The sequence below is a fragment of the Gymnoscopelus braueri genome (genome assembly GCF_963280865.1).
Source record: "Gymnoscopelus braueri genome assembly, chromosome: 6".
NCBI classification, from domain to species: Eukaryota; Metazoa; Chordata; class Actinopteri; order Myctophiformes; family Myctophidae; genus Gymnoscopelus; species Gymnoscopelus braueri.
This window is the reverse complement of record NC_137607.1, coordinates 15,096,771-15,116,976: the sequence shown is the minus strand read 5'-3', so window position 1 is coordinate 15,116,976 and position 20,206 is coordinate 15,096,771. Positions and strand designations below refer to the sequence as shown.

At 40.3% G+C, this 20,206-nt stretch overlaps 1 protein-coding gene across 1 annotated transcript in view; it reads left to right on the top strand.

Annotated features, from left to right (window-relative positions):
- The window catches only part of atp11b (ATPase phospholipid transporting 11B), an 88,261-nt gene that overhangs the window by 1,919 nt on the left and 66,136 nt on the right, over positions 1–20,206 (top strand). The window contains exons 2-6 of the mRNA XM_080431213.1: positions 6,749–6,865; positions 11,437–11,526; positions 15,498–15,578; positions 16,414–16,521; positions 17,696–17,824. Of these exons, the coding sequence (XP_080287339.1) occupies positions 6,749–6,865; positions 11,437–11,526; positions 15,498–15,578; positions 16,414–16,521; positions 17,696–17,824 (525 nt within the window). The remainder of the gene's footprint in view (positions 1–6,748; positions 6,866–11,436; positions 11,527–15,497; positions 15,579–16,413; positions 16,522–17,695; positions 17,825–20,206) is intronic.

Genomic DNA, 20,206 nt, shown 5'->3' with positions numbered 1-20,206 from the left:
GGTGACGTATTAGAATGTCCGATATTGAGAAAACATTATAGAGGACCCCCCCCCCCCCCCCACAAAAAAAAAACCTAAAATAATTATCATTAAAAAAAATATTAACAATAATTTAGAACATAAATACATTAAATTAAATTCTATGTCAGATTAATATAATAGTATGGTAAGAATGTTGTCATTTTAAATAAAATGAAGGGAAAAGTCAAATGAAAGCAACTTGATTAGCAGAAGTTCTGCATATTACTGCACCCAATTATTGTTTAGGAATCTGCCCAGCTGTTATATTTTTGTATTGTAAAAAATCTGCTAATTAATTGTTTATTGTGATATTGGGAGCTGCTGGGTCTCTAAACCATTATGACTGGCCAATATATATTATATTGATATCGTGACATGATGAGACTAGATATCGTCTGGGAATTATTTGGATAGTTGATATGGCACAAGTGTTGTCTTTTCCTAGTTTTAATCACTTGAGCTTTAAAAATGTGTCAAAAATAGTCGATCTACAAGTGACGCATTTTGAGCTTGTAGATGTTTTTTTGGTGGACATTTTTAAAAGAAGACATCACAATGCGATATATATATATATATGTATATTTATATTTCGTATGTTGTGATATTTGATTTTGGCCATATCACCCAGCTCTTCTTATTGTACTGTATAACTCAAGCTTTGGCTTATGCCATAGTGAGCTGCTAAACATTTCTGGAGATATGAGCCAAATTACGTCAATGAGTCAAAAAGAAAGAAAAAAAAACTGTCTCACAGCAGGGCTTGTCTTTGAATTTAAAGTAGGTTGAGTCAGTGATGCCTATCTGTCATGTAAGTATGACAACATCACTGTTACTACACGGTTCAGAGAAATGGACTCAGACGTTCGTGGCCAAGTAGAGAAATATTGACTATGTCTACAAATAGACCCAGAAATGACAAGGCTAGTTAAAAAGTGTCTATATTCAGTAAGTTACCACTGAAAGTTTATGTGTTACTGTTTTTTGAATTGTGCTCTTGAGTGTGAAAGCACTTAATGTACTTTTTTTTTATTGACAAAGCCTGACAGTAATAGTAAATACATCACTGGTTAAACTTGAGTTAATTTGGGTCGGCTGACATGCATTTCCTATTTTTATTGTTTAAAAGAGAGGGAGAGAATGCGAGAAAGAGAGTTGTGGCAGTATGTTTCTGTGCACATGTATTATGCCTGTTCAGGATTTCTTGCAAAGGAGAAATCCTGGAACACGGTCCTGGAACAAGGTCCTTGATTCCTTCATTCCTGTGTCCAAACGGAAGGAACGTCCGACATGCTGAACTCTGGTCTAGTCTGTTGAGTTGTCAATCTAGAATTCCAGCAGGAAGTGTAAAGAAGATACTTGTGTTTTACAAGTTTGGGCTATTAATTAATTATCGGCTGATTCGGCTCTTATAAATGGTAAATGGTGCATTTATATAGCGCTTCTATCTGAAGCGCTTTACATTGATTGTGCCATTAACCCATTCACACACACATTCATACACCGATGGCGGAGGAAACCATGCAAGGCACCAACCTGCTCATCGGGAGCAATTAGGGGTTCAGCGTCTTGCTCAAGGACACTTCGACACTAACTCTAGGGGAGCGCCCCAGCCCGGGATCGAACTGGGAACCTTGTGGTTTTCCAGTTCACTCTACCCGGCCACTCTACCCCTGAGCCACTGCCGCCCCCTCTTATAGTTTCATATAGTGTCCCCTTTTTGTCTATTTTCTCCCTGTCGTGTTTCCCTGGGGAATGTAAACACTGAGGAGGAAATTGGGGACTTTGGGCAAGCGTAATTTAGACAGAATAAATAATGAGTAAGGAGGAGGCTGAGAAGGCACATTATAGAGAATTTGCCTATAGTATGATAGTCCAGGGCATGACACTGCGATATTGATAAAGGTCTAAAGGCTTGGCCAAATTCCTAGCAAAGGAAGGAAGGATGGCTTATAGAAAGGTGATTTCATTAAGGGTTGCTTCCGCCAGCATCAGCCTGGTGTCAGCCTGGTGGAATGGACTCAGTGGCTCCACAGTTGCTGCAACCTTTCTTCAGATCCCACCATCATCAGGCTAACAAATGCAAGGGTAGAAAAACAGTTTTAGCCAGGGAACTAATCATAGATAGAAGAAGATATAGGCCTACATTGTTGGTCTGTCTCGCATGTAACTAGAAACAATGTTGTCCACACATACTTTTCATGTTGTTTATTTTGTTTGCCTGTATTATGGGAAAAAAAACTTTATTTGAGGAATGATGCTTATTTTATACAATAGGTAATAGTGGCCCACTTCACCTCAAAATTACAGCCCAAATGGAGAAATGAATTCATTTTATATTAATGCATTCTGTGACCTGACAGTGTATACACTTCTTTGATTTCAGTTAAAGAGTTTAGACGGGACAAATAACCCGTATGTTGCAGAAATATTGATTATACTGTATCAACAACACTGTGTTTTGCAACACTGTGTCACTTGCATACAGAGACTATACAATACAGCAGAAAACCCTGACTGTAGTGTACAGGGCTGTCCCTGTGCTTCCAAACTGTGGCCAACATGTATTGTTGCTGTATTTTCTCCTGTTCTGTTCTCAGTACAAATACAATTTATTCTGACCTGATAGCCAAATAATTGTTTAAAGCAAACAAAACACTTATGTTTCTGACATAAATCCTAACTGAAACTTATTTGTAATTGGCCGTGGACCCCCCCCCCCATCTCAAAATACTTAGTTCCAGGGACCCCCAGAAGCAAATATTAGAGTCAGCTTTGAGCTTGTGTATCTGCTATTTTTTTTATAGGCAAAGTATAAAATGACACAGAGACGCTTTCCCGGTCTTAATGGGTTAATTGACATTAAATGACATACTTAACTCAGTGGAAAATATATCAACCAACAGTTGGTTGGTTGGTTGGTTGGTTGGTTGACCTTGATATGAACAGGACGATAAAATGAGTGCTATTTATTCATTTACTGCTTATCAGTTAATTCCCGATGACATTGGTATACAGTGTGAAGGAGAACAGGAATGGAGAGTTGAAGTTAGTTTTTGGTCAGGGGCCAATGTGAATTAATATGGTTCCTTGGGTGGCTGTAGTGTGACAACAAGCTCTATACCACTCAGCATCTATCAGATTTTAAGGTAACCCAAGTAAGGGACAGTTGTCCCAAGTGTGATCTGAGGTTACAACACAGTGAGATATTTTTATTGGCCTTTTTATGAAGGGAATAATTTAGTCTGGAGCTAGCTCGGGACATAAGATTCAAGAAAATGTATTTGTTACTGATGTTGAGACTTGGCCCGCAGATTGTGCTACATACTGTATAACGAAGGAAAATAAAACGTTGAGCAAGAAAATGAAAAAGAATGACAATAATAAAAAGAGAATATATATACAGTTATAGGACTATAACCTAATACTTAGGGACTTGTCTTAGGCAGGCACAATCATTTATCATAACTAGCAGCATTTCCTTATGCAGTCAGTTTCTGATACATAACCGATAAAAACAGCAATTTGTTCACCCAAATGTGCAAAGTGACCATGTGCAGATCAGATGTACAAAGCAGCAGGATCAATAAACTGTGCAAGTGTCACACACACACACACACACACACACACACACACACACACACACACACACACACACACATACACATATACATATACATATACATATACATATACATATACATACACACACACACACACACACACATATATATATATATATATATATATATATATATATATATATATATATATACACACATACATACATAAGGAGAAACCAAGCACAAAAGTGCCGTTTACATTTTTTGTAGACTAAAACAAAGTATTCTATATTTTTTTATTCTCCTCTATATTGAACTCGATATCTATGCCCAGCAAGCATGGACAGCCACTTGTCTGTCAGTGTGTAGTGCATTACGTGGTTTATTGTAGATGTGCACAAGACTACATCACTGTAAATACAAATAGCAAAGGACCCTGTTTTCACCTATTTGTTTCATATAGGCTATCGTATATCCTGCTGACATCCGAGTTTGTAGATTAACTGTAAGCTTTTATAATCCCCCCCACTGACTGACTGTATTTAGTTGATTGTGCTGAAAAACTTCTTAAGACCTTCCTTAACAAGCTGGCATTGATGGAATACCATTTAATCTCTAATTTATCTGCCTTGTTCTGGACAACCCTAAATTGAGAAAATAATACAGTTGCAATGTCGCATAGATAATTGAAAAAGAAGGTCTCTCTCTCTCTCTCTCTCTCTCTCTCTCGCATGCACACTCACAGACGGCACTTACTGTTTATCTTTCACCTCTCACTTGGCTTGCTATACAATGTTCTATTATATTGGTGTTTTAAATATTGAATGCATTTTTTTCGTTTTTGCCTTGATTTTAGGCAGAGTAGACACTAGTAGAGAGACAGGAACCTGAAGGCATGAGAAAGGGGAAGGACATGATGCCACACCTAGGTCTCCAGCGAGAATAGACCTGGGGATGTTGCACTCATGTGGTTGACACACTATCTGACCACTGACACCTACCCAGCACCCCCAAAAGAAAGACACACAGGCTGTTTAAAACAATTTAAACAGCCTGCGTGTTTTAGAATTCTTGTTGAGAAGCTGGTTTAGATATGAAAAGCAAGTAGTGTTGTCGTCTCCTCTGCTTCACTTACTTATTTGCTAGAACTGCACGATGCTATTGATGATTTTGCTGCCACAATTCTGAGGAACAAAACCGAATAAGGTTACTCCTCTCGTACATAAAATGTAACGATACGAATCTTGAATCTTTGGAAGCATACTGGACTCTGCGGCCAAGGAACTTCAATGGGATGTTAGGAGGTTAATTAACATTAAGAGAGTTCATAAACATTACAGTAGCCATGTTAGAATTGAGGTCCTTACAGAGTAAGAGTGTAGGCTTCATTTCCCAACTCTTGGGCTGAGAAAGTTGTTGATTTCCTAGGACTGATAGCTTGTTGGACACACATCACTGTGAGACTGCAAGACAACTTAGCTGGATAAACAGACAGAACCAGAAAGATTAACCCATTAAGACTGGGAACGCATCTGTGTCATTTTTTTAATTTGAGATGAGATGAGAAATACTTTATTAATCCCCAAAGGGAAATTGTGGATTTCTTTGGCTATAATAAAATAGCCACGCTATGAGCTTGTAGACCTGCTATTTTTTGAAAAAATTGTGCAAATCTTTTAATATGCATTTTAACTCTTAAAACAACTTCTGGGGGTCCCTGGAACAAAATATTTTTAAATGGGAGTCCACGGCCAGATACATTTTCCAAAAAACTGTGAGGATTTAGAAAACATTTTGTAGAACCCCCAGAAGCAAAGATTTGAGTTACAAATGTTCGCTTTAAAAAAGATATATATTCAAAGATTTGCACAAGATTTTCAAGATTTTTCAAAAATAGCAGATCTACAAGCTCGTGGCGCGGCACTCGGTGCCGCGCTATGAGCTTGTATATCTACTATTTTTGAATAGCATTAAAGAAATCTAAAAAATGACACAGATTCGTTCCTGGTCTTAATGGCTTAAAGAAAGGTGTGTGGTGGTGTGTATGGTGCATCTTGTCTTTACAAGAGCACGATGTTGTGAAAACAGCGGCAGAGAAAGGCAGATACTAATGGTTTACATGTGTTCATGAGCTGAGCTGGCTCTTGTGTGTTCACTGTGTTGTGAGAGTGACGTGGCTAGGCTACATCCTCACGCTTGTGTGTGTGTGTGTGTGTGGTGTGGGTGTGTCAGAGACCAGGATCAAATAGCACGTTTACATAATTCTCCAGCAGTTGCCATATGTAAACCTGCTTGCAACAGTCACAGGTGGATATTGGATTCCCTCTTCTGTTGTCTGAATTCATTGTTCTGATGAAGAAATCCTCCTCCCCTCCAACACCCCCCAAAAAAATCACTAAATGCAGAGAGGGATGCAGTTTTTTCCTCCTATACATCTGCACTATCATGATGTAACGACTGTTTTTCTGTCTCTTGCACTCTCTCTCACCCCTAAACTGAATCTCCTCTGCACTCTAAGAAACTAAATTGTTTCGCAAGTGGAAAAATAACTTAACGACAAAATTATTGTAGCAAATCAGAAAAAAAGTGTTAAGGCTTTACTCTCGATTATCCCCAGAAGTAATGTTTGGTGTGCTGCATTGAAGATGTTTCGGGTGTGTGTAGTGTTGGTTGTCCATAGTGTCATTAACGGCAGTGTGTTGAAATCTTTGCCATGATAACAGTACATCTCTGCTTCATATCCTGCCATGTTGTTCACAGTGTTTCCTTTATCAATGCCATCATACACCCACGGCCAATATCGTCTTTTCTGTTATTTCAAAAAAATTGCTGATGTGTATCTCTCCATGGTCTTCAGTACATTCAGGCATGGTAGAAGTGATGATAGCCATGTAAGGCTCTTCTTGTAACGAGCCTGTAGCCTTTAGCCTGTTGCCACAGATTAATTTACTGTACTAAGTTTATTCACACCACCTGTCACATAGGTATTCTGGGATAAAGAAGAGGTAGAAAACAGCAGGCATTATCTGCAGAGTTCTTGTTTGTTTTTTCCCCACTATCAAACACGAGCTGAAATTATTTAAATGAGCAGAACACGATGAGTTTATTATAATTCAAAACTTGACCAACTGCTTGACATCTTCCCTTTGTGTCCCTCCTTCCCACAGGGGTTTGACCCTCCCCACCAGAGTGAGACCAGGACGGTGTACGTGGCTAACCGTTTCCCCCAGCATGGCCACTACGTACCGCAACGCTTTGCTGACAACAGAATCATCTCATCTAAGGTACCATCTAATGCAATGGTTCTCAATCTGTGGGTCGGGACCCCCAGGGGCGTGACGGGAGTCCCCACACGATTTGGGGGGGTGGGGGTCTCAGATGACAGTGAAGTGACAATTTAAGGACTTTTAATACCTTTTTAATACCTCACAAATGTCCAAATTGTAGTAGCCTGGCCTGCACATCGGAGACGGAGACAGTAGACCGTGTAGACGTACATTATCCGTCAGTCATCCAACCTTATAGGCTATATACTATTATTCCAATGACAAAATGAAGTCCTTTTCATAACTGTCGTGGTATATGGCGTTCCAAAGCTCAAGTGTCCTCCTTGTACTACACACACACACACGCACACGCGGGCAGATGTCGATGTCGATTAACATTTCAATGCCAGTCACACCTCACAGCGTTTGGTTTATAGGCATAAAAATGGGGTTTAATGATTACATTTACACTGTTGAGTGAAAAATGGATAGCCTACAGTATATTATATGAACACTGAGGAGTGGAAAAAGTCAAATGCCACTTACATCTCACAGGTATACTACGCTTCATTTGGCTTTGAGGCAGAAAGCAAAATGTAATAACTCGGAACGAATGTGTGTCTCTGCTGTCTGGGGGGAAAATATGCCCTGAAACCTGCAGTGGCAAGCAATCCACGTGGTGAAATGCCAGCAGTTCTGTCTCGTTGACTTTGAAGAAGAAAAAAATGTCACTGGTAGCGACAGAGTAAACAATATTTGCTTAAGTTACACAGATTAACTTTTCAAAGTGAAATTTATGGCTGCTGTCTGAAGCCGGAGACAGAGAGAGAGACTGTCCATGTGCCCAGAGTAGACGCAAGAGCACACGACGAAACAGCTGATCGCTACATGGGTTGATAAACCCATAGGTGAAGTGTGTGACGTATCACCGCCACAGACCTATTAGCCTAGACAGGTGTAAAAGGCACTTCCGCATACAGTATGTCGTGGACTATTACTTGGACACATGAACTTTGAGGATTTTGCAGGATAGAGTGGTGCGCCACTGAGGCAAAATATGGGCCAAACAACGAATCCAACATTGTTCATGTATAATGAACAATGTGTAACGCCAAATGTGGCGGGAATTGGACAGGTGGTCTGCTAGAACATAGCAGAGAAAACGATAATATACCAAACTGCGCCTGCCCCTTTAAGGCGTTGTATTATTAGAGATATAAGAAGGAGGCAACATTTTTGAAAGTCAAACGACATTTAATGCCTCAACTCCTACAATTCCAAGTGCTTGTCAGGTTGAGGGGTCCTCAGTGGGAGGGGGGGGAGGGGGTCCTCAGTTCCAATATGATAATGTTGGGGGGTCACTGCCTGAAAAACCTCTTATCTAATGTTCTAGCACAGCATGGAATTGATTTAGGCTGTGTGTCCACAGGGCAAGGAGAAGTCACTTGGAATTGTTGTCCAGTGACAACAATGGACTGGGGATGGGTATAACGGATAGTTTTGCAACCGGTTAGACGACATCCTCCTTATCCGGTTAATAATAGTAAAGGCTGAAATACAGTCATGACCCACATTCCCAACGCAAAATGAAAGCATGTGTACACACTACACAGAATTAACGTTTATCAGAATGGTATTTATTTAGACTTTTTAAACATTCAACATGTCATAAAATGTCATAAACCTAATAAATAATAATAATAATAATAGTAATAATAATAAAACAAAGAATAGCCAGAGTTTTGTCATAATCTGTGCAGCTTGTAAAATGTGGTAGCCTACACAGTTGGACATCGGTGAAGACGTTGACATTAACAAAACCAAATCAGATTTCCAGTGGAATCAAGCGACCGAGACTACTGGTTGCTTGTAGGAAGGTTAACATGTCAACGTGTGCTGGACTGGTGTCAGTCGTTAAACAGAATCAATTACAGTAATGCCATACCTCGCTATTTGGAGAGAATTAAAAGAAAGAGGCCTGTTAGTGTTCAACTTCACCAATTACAATTTTTTTAAGGTTGATAAGAAAGACATAAGGGAAATTCACCTATTTAGTTGAAGCATTCAGAGCTTTCCTTCAGCATGTATGTAATTTCTGCAGTGTTTGCAATATTTAGCAGGACAGCCACAGACACCACCTCCTTCAATAGTGAAGCAGAGGCTGAGGGGCTATCAGCAGTGTTTTAAGGATGTTATGAAGCTGTAATAACAATTATCCAACTCGTAATGGGTTAATCACATGGACGCCATACAAATACAATTCATAGTCTTACCACCATGATGAAGATGCAACCTGTCAATTTCCGATGCCGGCAGGACAACAGATAGGCTGGTTAAATGCAAAGCACATGCAGTATTTGCCCTCAGTGATCAATCAAGCTGGAACTGGACATTGGAACACCGCCATATCAGTTGGCGGTGTTCCAGTGTCCTGCCCTCGTCCCGTGGCTGATAAACTCTGACTCATATCAAACCCACATTTTTTTTAATACACTTTTTTTATGTTTTCGTCCCCGTTTGGTCTGTCTGTATATCCGTCCGTCTGTGTACAGTCAGCTAATCTCGGACTGCTCGGCTTGAAACTTTGCATGCTCACGCCCAATAAGCCAAGAAGAACCTCCAATCAATATCAATGCCAATCGCCAGTTTACAAATGAGTGGCATTCAACATTTGGTACACCTGTGGTACGCACACATCAAAGGCTGTGCAAACGTTTCCTGAATCTGACGTTGGTCCTTTCACCCAAAAAATGACTTATTTTATATCAATTGCACGCCCCATGAAGCCTTGAATTCATGGATTTATTTTTGTTTTTGTCATATTCCTAAGCCAACAATTTGATGACCGTATGTATTTCCGGTAGGAGACACAAATAATCTACTTTGTGTCTCCTACCGGATACATTAGTCGGTAGGAGACGGTAATCAAATTATTAGCTTAGGAATGCAACAAAAACAAATCCATGAATTCAAGGCTTCATGGGGTGTGCAATTGATAGACAATAAGTCGTTTTTTGGGTGAACTACTCATTTAAGGGCAGAAATACACTAAATGTAGAAATGTAAGAAAATATTTGTCAATGAAGCCCAATGAGTGCTAGACTAACTGATCAATATTAGAGAGTAGAGAGTGGTACTGTATATACTGTAGACTGATCCCTGTATGTTAAATCCTTTCTAACATGCACAGGGTCAGATTGTGAGATGTTTCTTTCCAGGAGTTAGGATAGGTATTATAACTACTGACAGGGAGGTTAAACATTACTGATTTAAAAATGCAATACTTTAAACATTACATTATTTAGGTCAATGATAAAGAAGGCCGTACATCCAAATTTGCCTACATACAGTACAATTAGTTCAGTAGAAATGTCGGCTTAGCAGTGTATAATTCATTTTATAGATCGTATAGCACATACTGTGCATGATCGATGTTGTGAGTGTGCAGTAATGTTTTCTCCTCCGGTGTTAATTTATCTACTTGTAACTCAGATTGTTGTACGCTCCTGAGTAAAATGAACGCTGAGGATTTGACTGTGCAATCTGATCCTATTAGTGAGCTCAGAGCAGGCTTTTGGTTAGGCTTGGTTGGATGAGTGTTCAGCTGGACTCTGGAAGAGACGCCGCTAATGTCAGGCCAAATTAATTAGTAGTTCAGCAGGTGTCTTACTCAGCCTCCTGCTGCTGTGGCTGTGCTCAAGCATTGAGTCTGAGCAGCAGGAATGTGTGATTAACACAATAAGAGGGGTCAACAGAATGCTGGTGGGGGCCATCTGATATTTCGTCACTGTCGGGTGTAAACCTTGTATGTCCAAAACCGTTCCTTTTAAATGGTGCAAATAGCCAATCCACAAGCTGATCTACGTCGCATTGTGACGGGATGTGAGCTTGTAGATCTGCTCTTTTAAAGTTTAAATATGGAGATACAAGGTTTCTTCCCATCAGCGATGATTTATGATTTCAAATGGTTATGTTTTTAAGAAGTTTACCCATCGTCCTCTATGTTTATGCAAGAACACACAGAAATAACCAATAACCAAATACTTTGGTGCATGTATGTTCTATCACTGAATTCATCTAGGTTTCTTTCCTTTACTAACAATGCAGACTGTCGTACACATATCAGTTTATATGAAAGACAGAAAAGGAAAAATAATGTGTTAAAAATGTGTTAGCCACTGTGTAACTGGAAAATGCTAAACGACTGGACAGTACAGAATGTTAACTAACAACAGTCAAATGAATAGATTACATGCCTCTACACATTTGTAATCATTATCTGGTATGGATTTATTTTTTATTTTTCTTCAGGGAAACTAAGTAAAATGGATGGATCTCTTGTGAGGAATATCCTCCGAGCCATTAGTCAGTGATGAGACCCCAGGGAATCTGTAGGCTTTGTAGAGAATCATTATCCACGTCAGAGAATAAAGTGGGAGCAGAATATGGGTTTTAACTGTTATGCTAATCTGCTAATAACTGTCATGGTTCACAAACACACACTGTAGCTAACTCTGTTGGTTTAACACTCTCTCTCTCTCTCTCTCTCTCTCTCTCACTCTCTCACTCTCTCACTCTCACTCTCTCAGTACACCATTTGGAACTTTGTGCCCAAGAATCTGTTTGAGCAGTTCAGGAGGATAGCCAACTTCTATTTCCTCGTGATCTTCCTCGTACAGGTAAGACAAGCGCGCACACACACACACACACCCCCACACACACACACACATGTGCTTCCAAGCACAGCAGTACGCTACTCTCCTCGCTCACAGGGATCAGTCATTCATGGCCTCAGCTGTGTGTGTGTGTGTGTGTGTGTGTGTGTGTGTGTGTGTGTGTGTGTGTGTGTGTGTGTGTGTGTGTGTGTGTGTGTGTGTGTGTGTGTGTGTGTGTGTGTGTGTGTGTGTGTGTGTGTGTGTGTGTGTGTGTGTGTGTGTGTGTGTGTGTGTGTGTGTGTGTGTGTGTGTGTGTGGAGGGCTGTCACAATTGCACATTTAAGTTGATGATAAATTGTGTGTTTGGCATTGAACATTGGAACACAATGAAGCATGTTAGGCTTCGTAATAAAAAATTGCACAGGGCAGATATGACAAATAACATAGAAACAAATGACATATTTATTTTGTTATGTTAAAATAGCAGAAATAGCTGATCTACAAGCTTACGATGTGTTGTAAGCTTGTAGATCTGCTATTCCTGCTCTTTTAAATATTTGAAAATCTTTCAACATGGAAACGATCAAAATTGCGATTATCTCAAATAATTGCGATTTTGTGTGTGTGTGTGTGTGTGTGTGTGTGTGTGTGTGTGTGTGTGTGTGTGTGTGTGTGTGTGTGTGTGTGTGTGTGTGTGTGTGTGTGTGTGTGTGTGTGTGTGTGTGTGTGTGTGTGTGTGTGTGTGTGTGTGTGTGTGTGTGTGTGTGTGTGTGTGTGTGTGTGTGTGTGTGTGTGTCACTGACTTAAAAAGGAATGAGAGGGATCTGTCTCTGTGTTCATACTCTAGGACAGGGGTGCCCATTACGTCGATCGCGATCGACCAGTAGACCGCAGAGGCTGCGCAGGTAGACCACCTGCAATGCCCCTGAAAAAAAAGCCACCAGGCTCTAGGTGGTGCTGTGGCAGAAAACGGTGGCGCGGCACTAAATGGGGGGGGGGGCGCCAGGAAAAATATTGAAACAGTCCTAATGCCTTAAGGTCCTTACACACCGGGGTGATTTCTTTCATACGAATAATACGTCTTTTTTTAAAACCTTATAAAGTCAATGCAAGCTTCCACACCAGTTTCGCGGAGCGAAAAAAGCGTCTTTTAATTATTCGGAACGAGTCCGAATTTTGCGTAGGCCTATATTCGCATATTCGCCGGTGTGTAACCGCCTTTAATGTTGTTATTTAGCCCCCATAGGTAAATGTTTTAAGTATTTTCATTAATGGGATAATAATTATTTGTTGGTTGGTAAATAAAATGAATGAATTACATTTTTTTTTATAATAAATCGGTAAAATCAGGCAAAAAATAATAATTAAATAACCTAATCCTGACCCTAACCCTAAAACCGAAATAAAGTAACCAAAAAACGGAAAAGAAACTAACAAAAAACAACCAAAAACCAGAAAAAAAAAATAATAATCCACCCAAAACCGCACAAATTTCGCCCACCATGACTACCACCATGCCTACCACTCATGCACGCGCGAGTGGTAGATCACCTTGAGCTGGCAATTTCAATAGTAGAACTCAAGTTAAAAAAGTGTGGGCACCCCTGCTCTAGGAGTTGAGCCTTCAGCATGCATCAGTCGACTTGGGATAAAAATAAAAGCATTTTCTGTCCATTCTTTTGGCTGCCCTTCATTTGTGCTGGCCTATCGGCTTGACCCCTGTCCTGCTCATAGAACATATTGATAAATGAAAATGTGCAGGCTACGTCATTGCAGTCATTACCGTGATGCGCCTGATTTATTATGCACCGCAGCACCATGCATTTGTGAGCTTGGCAAACGGTTGCACCGTCTGTCGTACAAACTCTTATTTCACCCCGCAGCTTCCCCGTGCCCTGGCACAGCCCTGGCTAGGCAACCAGACCTGGCAGAGATCTGCGCTCCGAAGAGTGCACTTTTCTAGTTATTTATGTGTCTTACACAATGTCTTACACAATAGGGCCTCTTCCTTACTTCCTTCACAGTTGTTACCAATGACGCTAATAGGCTCTGTTCTATAAACTCTAAAGAAAAACATCAAATGTACATGTGTACACTCTCAGAGTTATGACGGTTCCTAAATGTTTGAGAACCACTGTGCTACACTAAATGGAACAGAGCCTTCATTAGAATTATTGGTAACAGCTGTGAAGGAAGTGAGGAAGTGGCCCAATTTCTTTCCAATATGGCTGCTGTACATAGATCAGTGGTTCTCAAACTTTTTCATGTCAAGGACCCCCAAAATGGTATTTGGCCGTGGACCCCCATCTCAAATATTTTGTTCCAGGGACCCCCAGAAGCAAAGATCTGAGTTACAAATGTTCACTTAAAAAAATATATATATTCAAAGATTCGCACCAATTTTCACGATAAAAAAAAAATAGCAGATCTACAAGCTCATATCGCGGCACTCGGTGCCGCGCTATGAGCTTGTATATCTGCTATTTTTCAATAGCCAAAGTATAAAAGGTTAATCTTATTGTGATGCTATATTAACACATTTAGATGGGGACCCCCTGGAACCCCCCCCCAAGGACCCCTGGGGGTCCCCGGACCCCACTTTGAGAACCCGATGGTTTAGATATTCCAGTGATGTTGCTTGATTTCATCCGTGCAAATGTTAACCTTCTTGCACCTTCTGCATCATGACATGTTTTGCACTGTGGTCTGACCTTTTAGAGGAGATGTGAGAAGTGAATAATAAACCGTCCAAACACTGACGCACACTTTTGAGGTTTTCCTTGTTTGACACTGTCGGCTACTATACTGTCCTGTTGTTAGCTCGCTCAATCTTTTACTCGTATCTCTGCAGCCTGATTTATGCTTCGGCGATATACATACGTACTGTCATGCAGTGGTGGAAAGTAACTAAGTACATTTACTTAAGTACTTTACTTAAGTACAATTTTGAGGTATTTTCACATTACTTGAGTATTTCCATTTTCCAATACTTTTACTTCTACTCCACTACATCTCGGATCCAAATATTATACTTTTGCTCCGCTACATTTATTTGAAAACTAGCTACTAGTTACTTTGTAGATTTTGATTATTATTACAAAACATACATTATAACCACTTCAGCTCTGTATACATTTCCTCCATTTGAAAACAGCCGATCTACAAGCCCACAATGTGTCGCGATGCGACGCATTGTGAGCTTGTAGATCGGCTGTTTTCAAAAGATTTTTATACATTTGAAAACTTGAAATGGGACATTCTGCATAATGAGTGCTTTTACTTTTGGTACTTTAAGTACATTTCGATGCCTTGTACTTTTACTCAAGTGCATTTTGAATGTATGAAAGTATTTGACCCCCAGGGGTCCTTGGAGGGGTACCAGGGGTTCCACAGCAAAATTAGTTAATATAGCGTCACAATCATTTCAACCTCTTTATCCATATTTTGTACTTTGGCTTTTCAAAAATAGCAGATTTACAAGCTCATAGCGTGGCACCGAGTGCCGCGCTATGAGCTTGTACATCTGCTATTTTTGAAAAATCGTGAAATTTGTGCAAAACTTTGAATATATATGGTTTTTGTAACTCAAATCTTTGCTTCCGGGGGGACCCTGGAACAAAATATTTTGAGCTGGGCGTTCGCATATCATGTTAACATGTAAAAGTTTGAGAACCACTGGAATAGAGGGTTTATGTGGTTAAGTGTTGTGGAACAGGGAATGGATGAGTGAAATGAAAAGAACAACGCTGACACGGTGACGATGTTAGTTTACTACTAGGCTTCTTGTTGTGATGAATCAATAGCTTTGGCTGCTGTGTTCACAGAAACCTCAGCTGGGCTGGCGTCTGGTTGCTATATTATAATAATGACACTTTTGTCACCAAAGCATAACTTGCTGGTTCTCTCTCTCTCTCTCTCATTCATTCTGAATCCCTCGCTTGCTGTATACTTCCCATTTTGCGTTAATTTATGTCTTTCTATTCCTTTGTCTCTAGTTGATGATAGACACCCCTACTTCCCCAGTCACCAGCGGCCTGCCTCTCTTCTTTGTCATCACAGTAACTGCCATCAAACAGGTGAAAACACACACACACACACACACACACACACACACACACACACACACACACACACACACACACACACACACACACACTTAACTTCCCTTCTCTTTGCAAATATGGAACTACAGTATAATGTAAACGGCCCTGTTATTAAATACAGTGGTTGTCAGTGTACTTTTAATAACAACTGCCACCGCCTGCAGTATTATGCTCATTACCATATTGTTATTCTGAGATTCTACTAGAGTACTTTATCATTCTTAAACCGTATTACTTTAAACTTTTATATGAACGTCGTCCAACATTGTAACATTTTATACTGTACAGGACGGAAAGTAAGGAAATGCATCCAATCACAGGACCCCTTTTGAGAGCGTAAAATGAAACCAAATGGACCCGTAAGGGGACCCCCAGGGTTCCTTGAGGGGTTTCCAGGGGGTCCATCGTTGGTTCTCAAAGTGCGGTTTGGGGACCCCCAGGGGTCCTTCAGGGGTTTCCAGACGGTCCATGGTTGGTTCTCAAAGTCTGTTTCATTTTACACTCTCCAGAGTTAAAGATCTAGAAGGGTCCATTTGGTAACCAACTCCCATCATTTAGCTGGGGACCACCTGGAACCCCCTCAAGGACCACTGGTTGAGAACCACTGGGTTAAGGTATAGAAACTGTGTGATCTTTCCCCCTCTTTCTGCTCTGCTGAGCCTTTCGGTTCGACTGGAATGACTGTCAGGCTACTGTCAGCTGATCAGTCATTGGGTGACTTTCATTTAAGGGCTTTGAGGATTGGCTGACACATCTGTCAGTCACTGTGGTTGTCTGGTTGGTCATTGGCTGATTTTCTCTCCTATAGGGCTATGAGGATTGGCTGAGACATAAGGCGGACAACGAGGTGAACGGCGCTCCAGTGTTTGTGGTTCGCAGTGGAGGTCTGGTTCAAACCAAATCCAAGAACATCAGGGTAAGATGGGCTGGAGCATACTAGTAGTGCTAACCTTTTTTTTTGGTGCAAAGAACCACATTGCTATTAATCTTTATTTAGAAAATTTATTATAATTTTTTCCCTCTACACCAAAGTGCCGCGCTATGAGTTTGTAGATCTGCTATTTCTTTTTAAATCGTGGAGAATTTGTGCAAAGCTTTGAATATATATATATTTATAAAGCGAACATTTTTAACTCCGATCTGTGCTTCTGGGGGTCCCTGGAACAACATATTTTGAGATGGGGGTCCGCGGACAAATACATATCATTTTCCCTGTTCCTTGACATGGAACAGTTGGAATACCACTGATATAGCAAAAACTGTTAGGATTTAGAAAACATTTTTAGATATGTATTTGGCCACGGACCCCCATCTCAAAATGTTGTGTCCCAGGGACCCCCCAGAAGCAAAGATTTGAGTTACAAATGTTCGGTTTAAGATTTTTTCGCGATTTTTTAAAAATAGCAGATCTACAAGCTCATAGGTGCCGCGCTATGAGCTTGTAGATCTGGGAAAAAAAAGATGCGTTCCCGGTCTTAATGGATTAAAGGAGTGAAGCAGAATTAGGCGTTAAACCTGCCCATGCCCACTACCACTTAAAGCAGAGATTCTCAACATGTGGGGTATTGTAAGTAGGCCCACAAATAATTGGCAAAACACTTGGGATTTTAATGATAATATAACATGAATATAAAATAATTCATTGTATGTTTTCTTTAAAACCTTGAAATTTTGTTTTAGTTGTGATAAATAAGAAGTGAAAGTGGAGCCAGAACACAAAATGTATTGATTTAATTAAATTGCTCTGAAAATGCACGCAGCCCACCGTTTTGACCTGATGGGTGGGCCCACGAAGTCTTTTGAGATTTCCAAGTGGGCCCTGATCCAGAAAAGCTTGAGAACCACTGACTTAAAGACCAATTACCAGTGTCCACAGCTATAGATACAGTACATCCAGCTGTTACATTCCAAGCGTTAGTGTGACTTCCATACGCTTTTCTAGCTTTACTAGGTTTTGACCTCGTCTGAGGTATGGAGCATGATCATGTGAATAATCACATCAAATGGATCATGTATCTGTGTGTGTGTGTGTGTGTGTGTTTGTTAACACAATGACACATGGTTTTATATGGATGTGTGTGTGTCTCCAGGTGGGGGATATAGTGCGTGTGGCTAAAGATGAGACGTTCCCAGCTGACCTGGCGTTGCTGTCCTCAGACCGTGCAGATGGAACCTGTCACATCACTACCACCAGCCTGGATGGAGAGACCAACCTCAAGGTGTGTGTGTGTGTGTGTATGTCTGTCTTATAGAACAGTGGTTCTGAACCTTTTCCCGTTGAGAAATAGAACAACTCTTGTAGACTCTTGTTTTTTATTGTAAATTGTAACACAGTATATTTTTGATATGTGCATTTGAGTGCCAAAAATGAATGTAACATGTATGTAAATATACACATGTACTTGACACAGTGCTGCTGGCAATCTTTGTCTGTGTCTACACAGGCGTGCCTTCTGGTTAAACATGTAAAGCCACTCTCCACTGCTCCGGTGAAGGAAGATTTGCTTTGTGCGAGACATTGTTGTTGCTGCTCTGCCATCATTATCATTATTATTGGGTTTTGGTCATACTGATGATCATTTGGGCACGGGATTCTCCAATCCTGTGTTGAAGGTCACACACCAAAAAAAGAAGGGGAAAAAAACCCACTCATGAAACACTTCACACACAAACCTGACAGATAGAAGGTGTCAATGACGTCAGATTGAATGACGGAGAATTTGAAGCATCAAAGTCACACATAGTTACACATTTCATAGGCAGGTACTGGGCACTAAGAATAGGTCAACTCCACCCCAACCACTCCTGTAATAGTAGACTATTATCATTATCTGTCAGTGGCGTCAGCTCACCCTCAGGAAACAAACTTGACAGGACTGACATGTTGAATTTGCCAAATGTAATCGTAAAAGTGAGCAGCGTTGCCAGTGTAAAATGTGGAGACGTACATCTTATATTAAGATATTTAAGACTATTGAGCCAAGATGTGTATTACGATTTTAAGCCAATATACATATTCAATCCAATACAGACATATTCAGCAAAACTGTGTCCGTGTACATGGTAATGATAATTTATTTATTTATATAAATATTTCCAGACATACGTAGTCACAAAGTGCTTTACCGGGCAAGATAAAAGGAACAACATGATAATCATTGGAGATAAACTACAACAAAAGACCAATGAATAAACACAAAATAGACCCATACAGATATAATCAATGAAACAAAAGTGGCAAGAACATAAAAAAAAGGCCTTAGCATAGAGATGGGTTTTCAGAAGAGTTTTAAAAGATGTCACTGATTTTGCACATCTTAGGTCAACAGGTAGGGCTGCAACCATGCTCCTTGTAAGATTAGGCAATGGACACTGTTTGCTGATCCTTAACAAAAACAAACACACACACTGGTTTCAGACTGTGCTTCGTTCTGCTAGCTATAGCTAACACAAATAACAACTGTTTGGCTTGCCTAGTGGGCTAACAAACAAATATCTAAATAAAGAACACTGGCTGTTCCTCCCTGGCTGTACTGTAGTGTATTGGGGCGAGCTTGCAAAAACATGTCTTGTGAGGTAACCAGTGACCTTTGACCACCACATTTTAATCAGTTCATCCTTTACGTTTGTGCCAGATATAATGAAATTACCTCCAGGCGTATCTGAGATTATGCATTCATTAGAATGAGACGGATTCAAGGTCACAGTGACGTTGACTTTCGATGGTTAAAATCTAATCAGTTCAAGTGGACATTTATTCTAAATTTGAAGAAATTCCCTCAAGGTTTCTCTTAAGATATCGTGCTTAAGTAATAGGACGTGCATGCGGATAACCCGAAAACATTATGCCTCCGGCCACGGCTGTCGCAGGAGTTGTAAAAACAGGTGATTTGGAGGTACGTGTGTGTGTGTGAGAGAGATGGGCAGAGAGCAAGACTTACTGGCACTTCACAGAGGCAAATATATTATCGAACCCATTTCTATTAAAAGTACATCATAATTGATAAGATGACAGATCCTTTCATTTGTAATGGTTGATATACAGTAGCTCCTCTAGTGAGTTTAGTGCAAGAGGTAGATAGAGAGAGAAACTGCACTCACTTAAGGCAAAAGAACATCACGTTCAATGTCAATGTTGCAGACGAACAAAACACTTGTAAAACCCCACCCACTGCAGGAGCGTGTTGAACTGCTCAAAGAGCTGCATTCATTACAGAGTAAGTCACCTTATAGTGAGGGGTATTAACTGATTGTCAGCTGTAGTCTCTGTGCAGCGTGTGCGCGGGAGGCAATCTTTAAACAGCTTTTAACACCGACATCTACCAACGTAGTCTGTAATATTCAAGACAAGTCAGCTGAGTGTGTTTAAGCCTTAAAACTAAATGTACAGAAATGACAAAAGGGGGCAAAGATCCACATGACCTTTTTATAAGGAAAAGTAGCCATTTGCGATTCCACCAGCCGATATAAATTAGCTGTAACGGAGGCAGTAGCATTCTGATTAGAGATAATTAGGTAACAGCCTCAGGCAGGTGAAGAGAAGAGAGGAGAGAATTAAAAAGCACATTTCCTTTCAACTTGGAAATCTGAAACTAATCCCT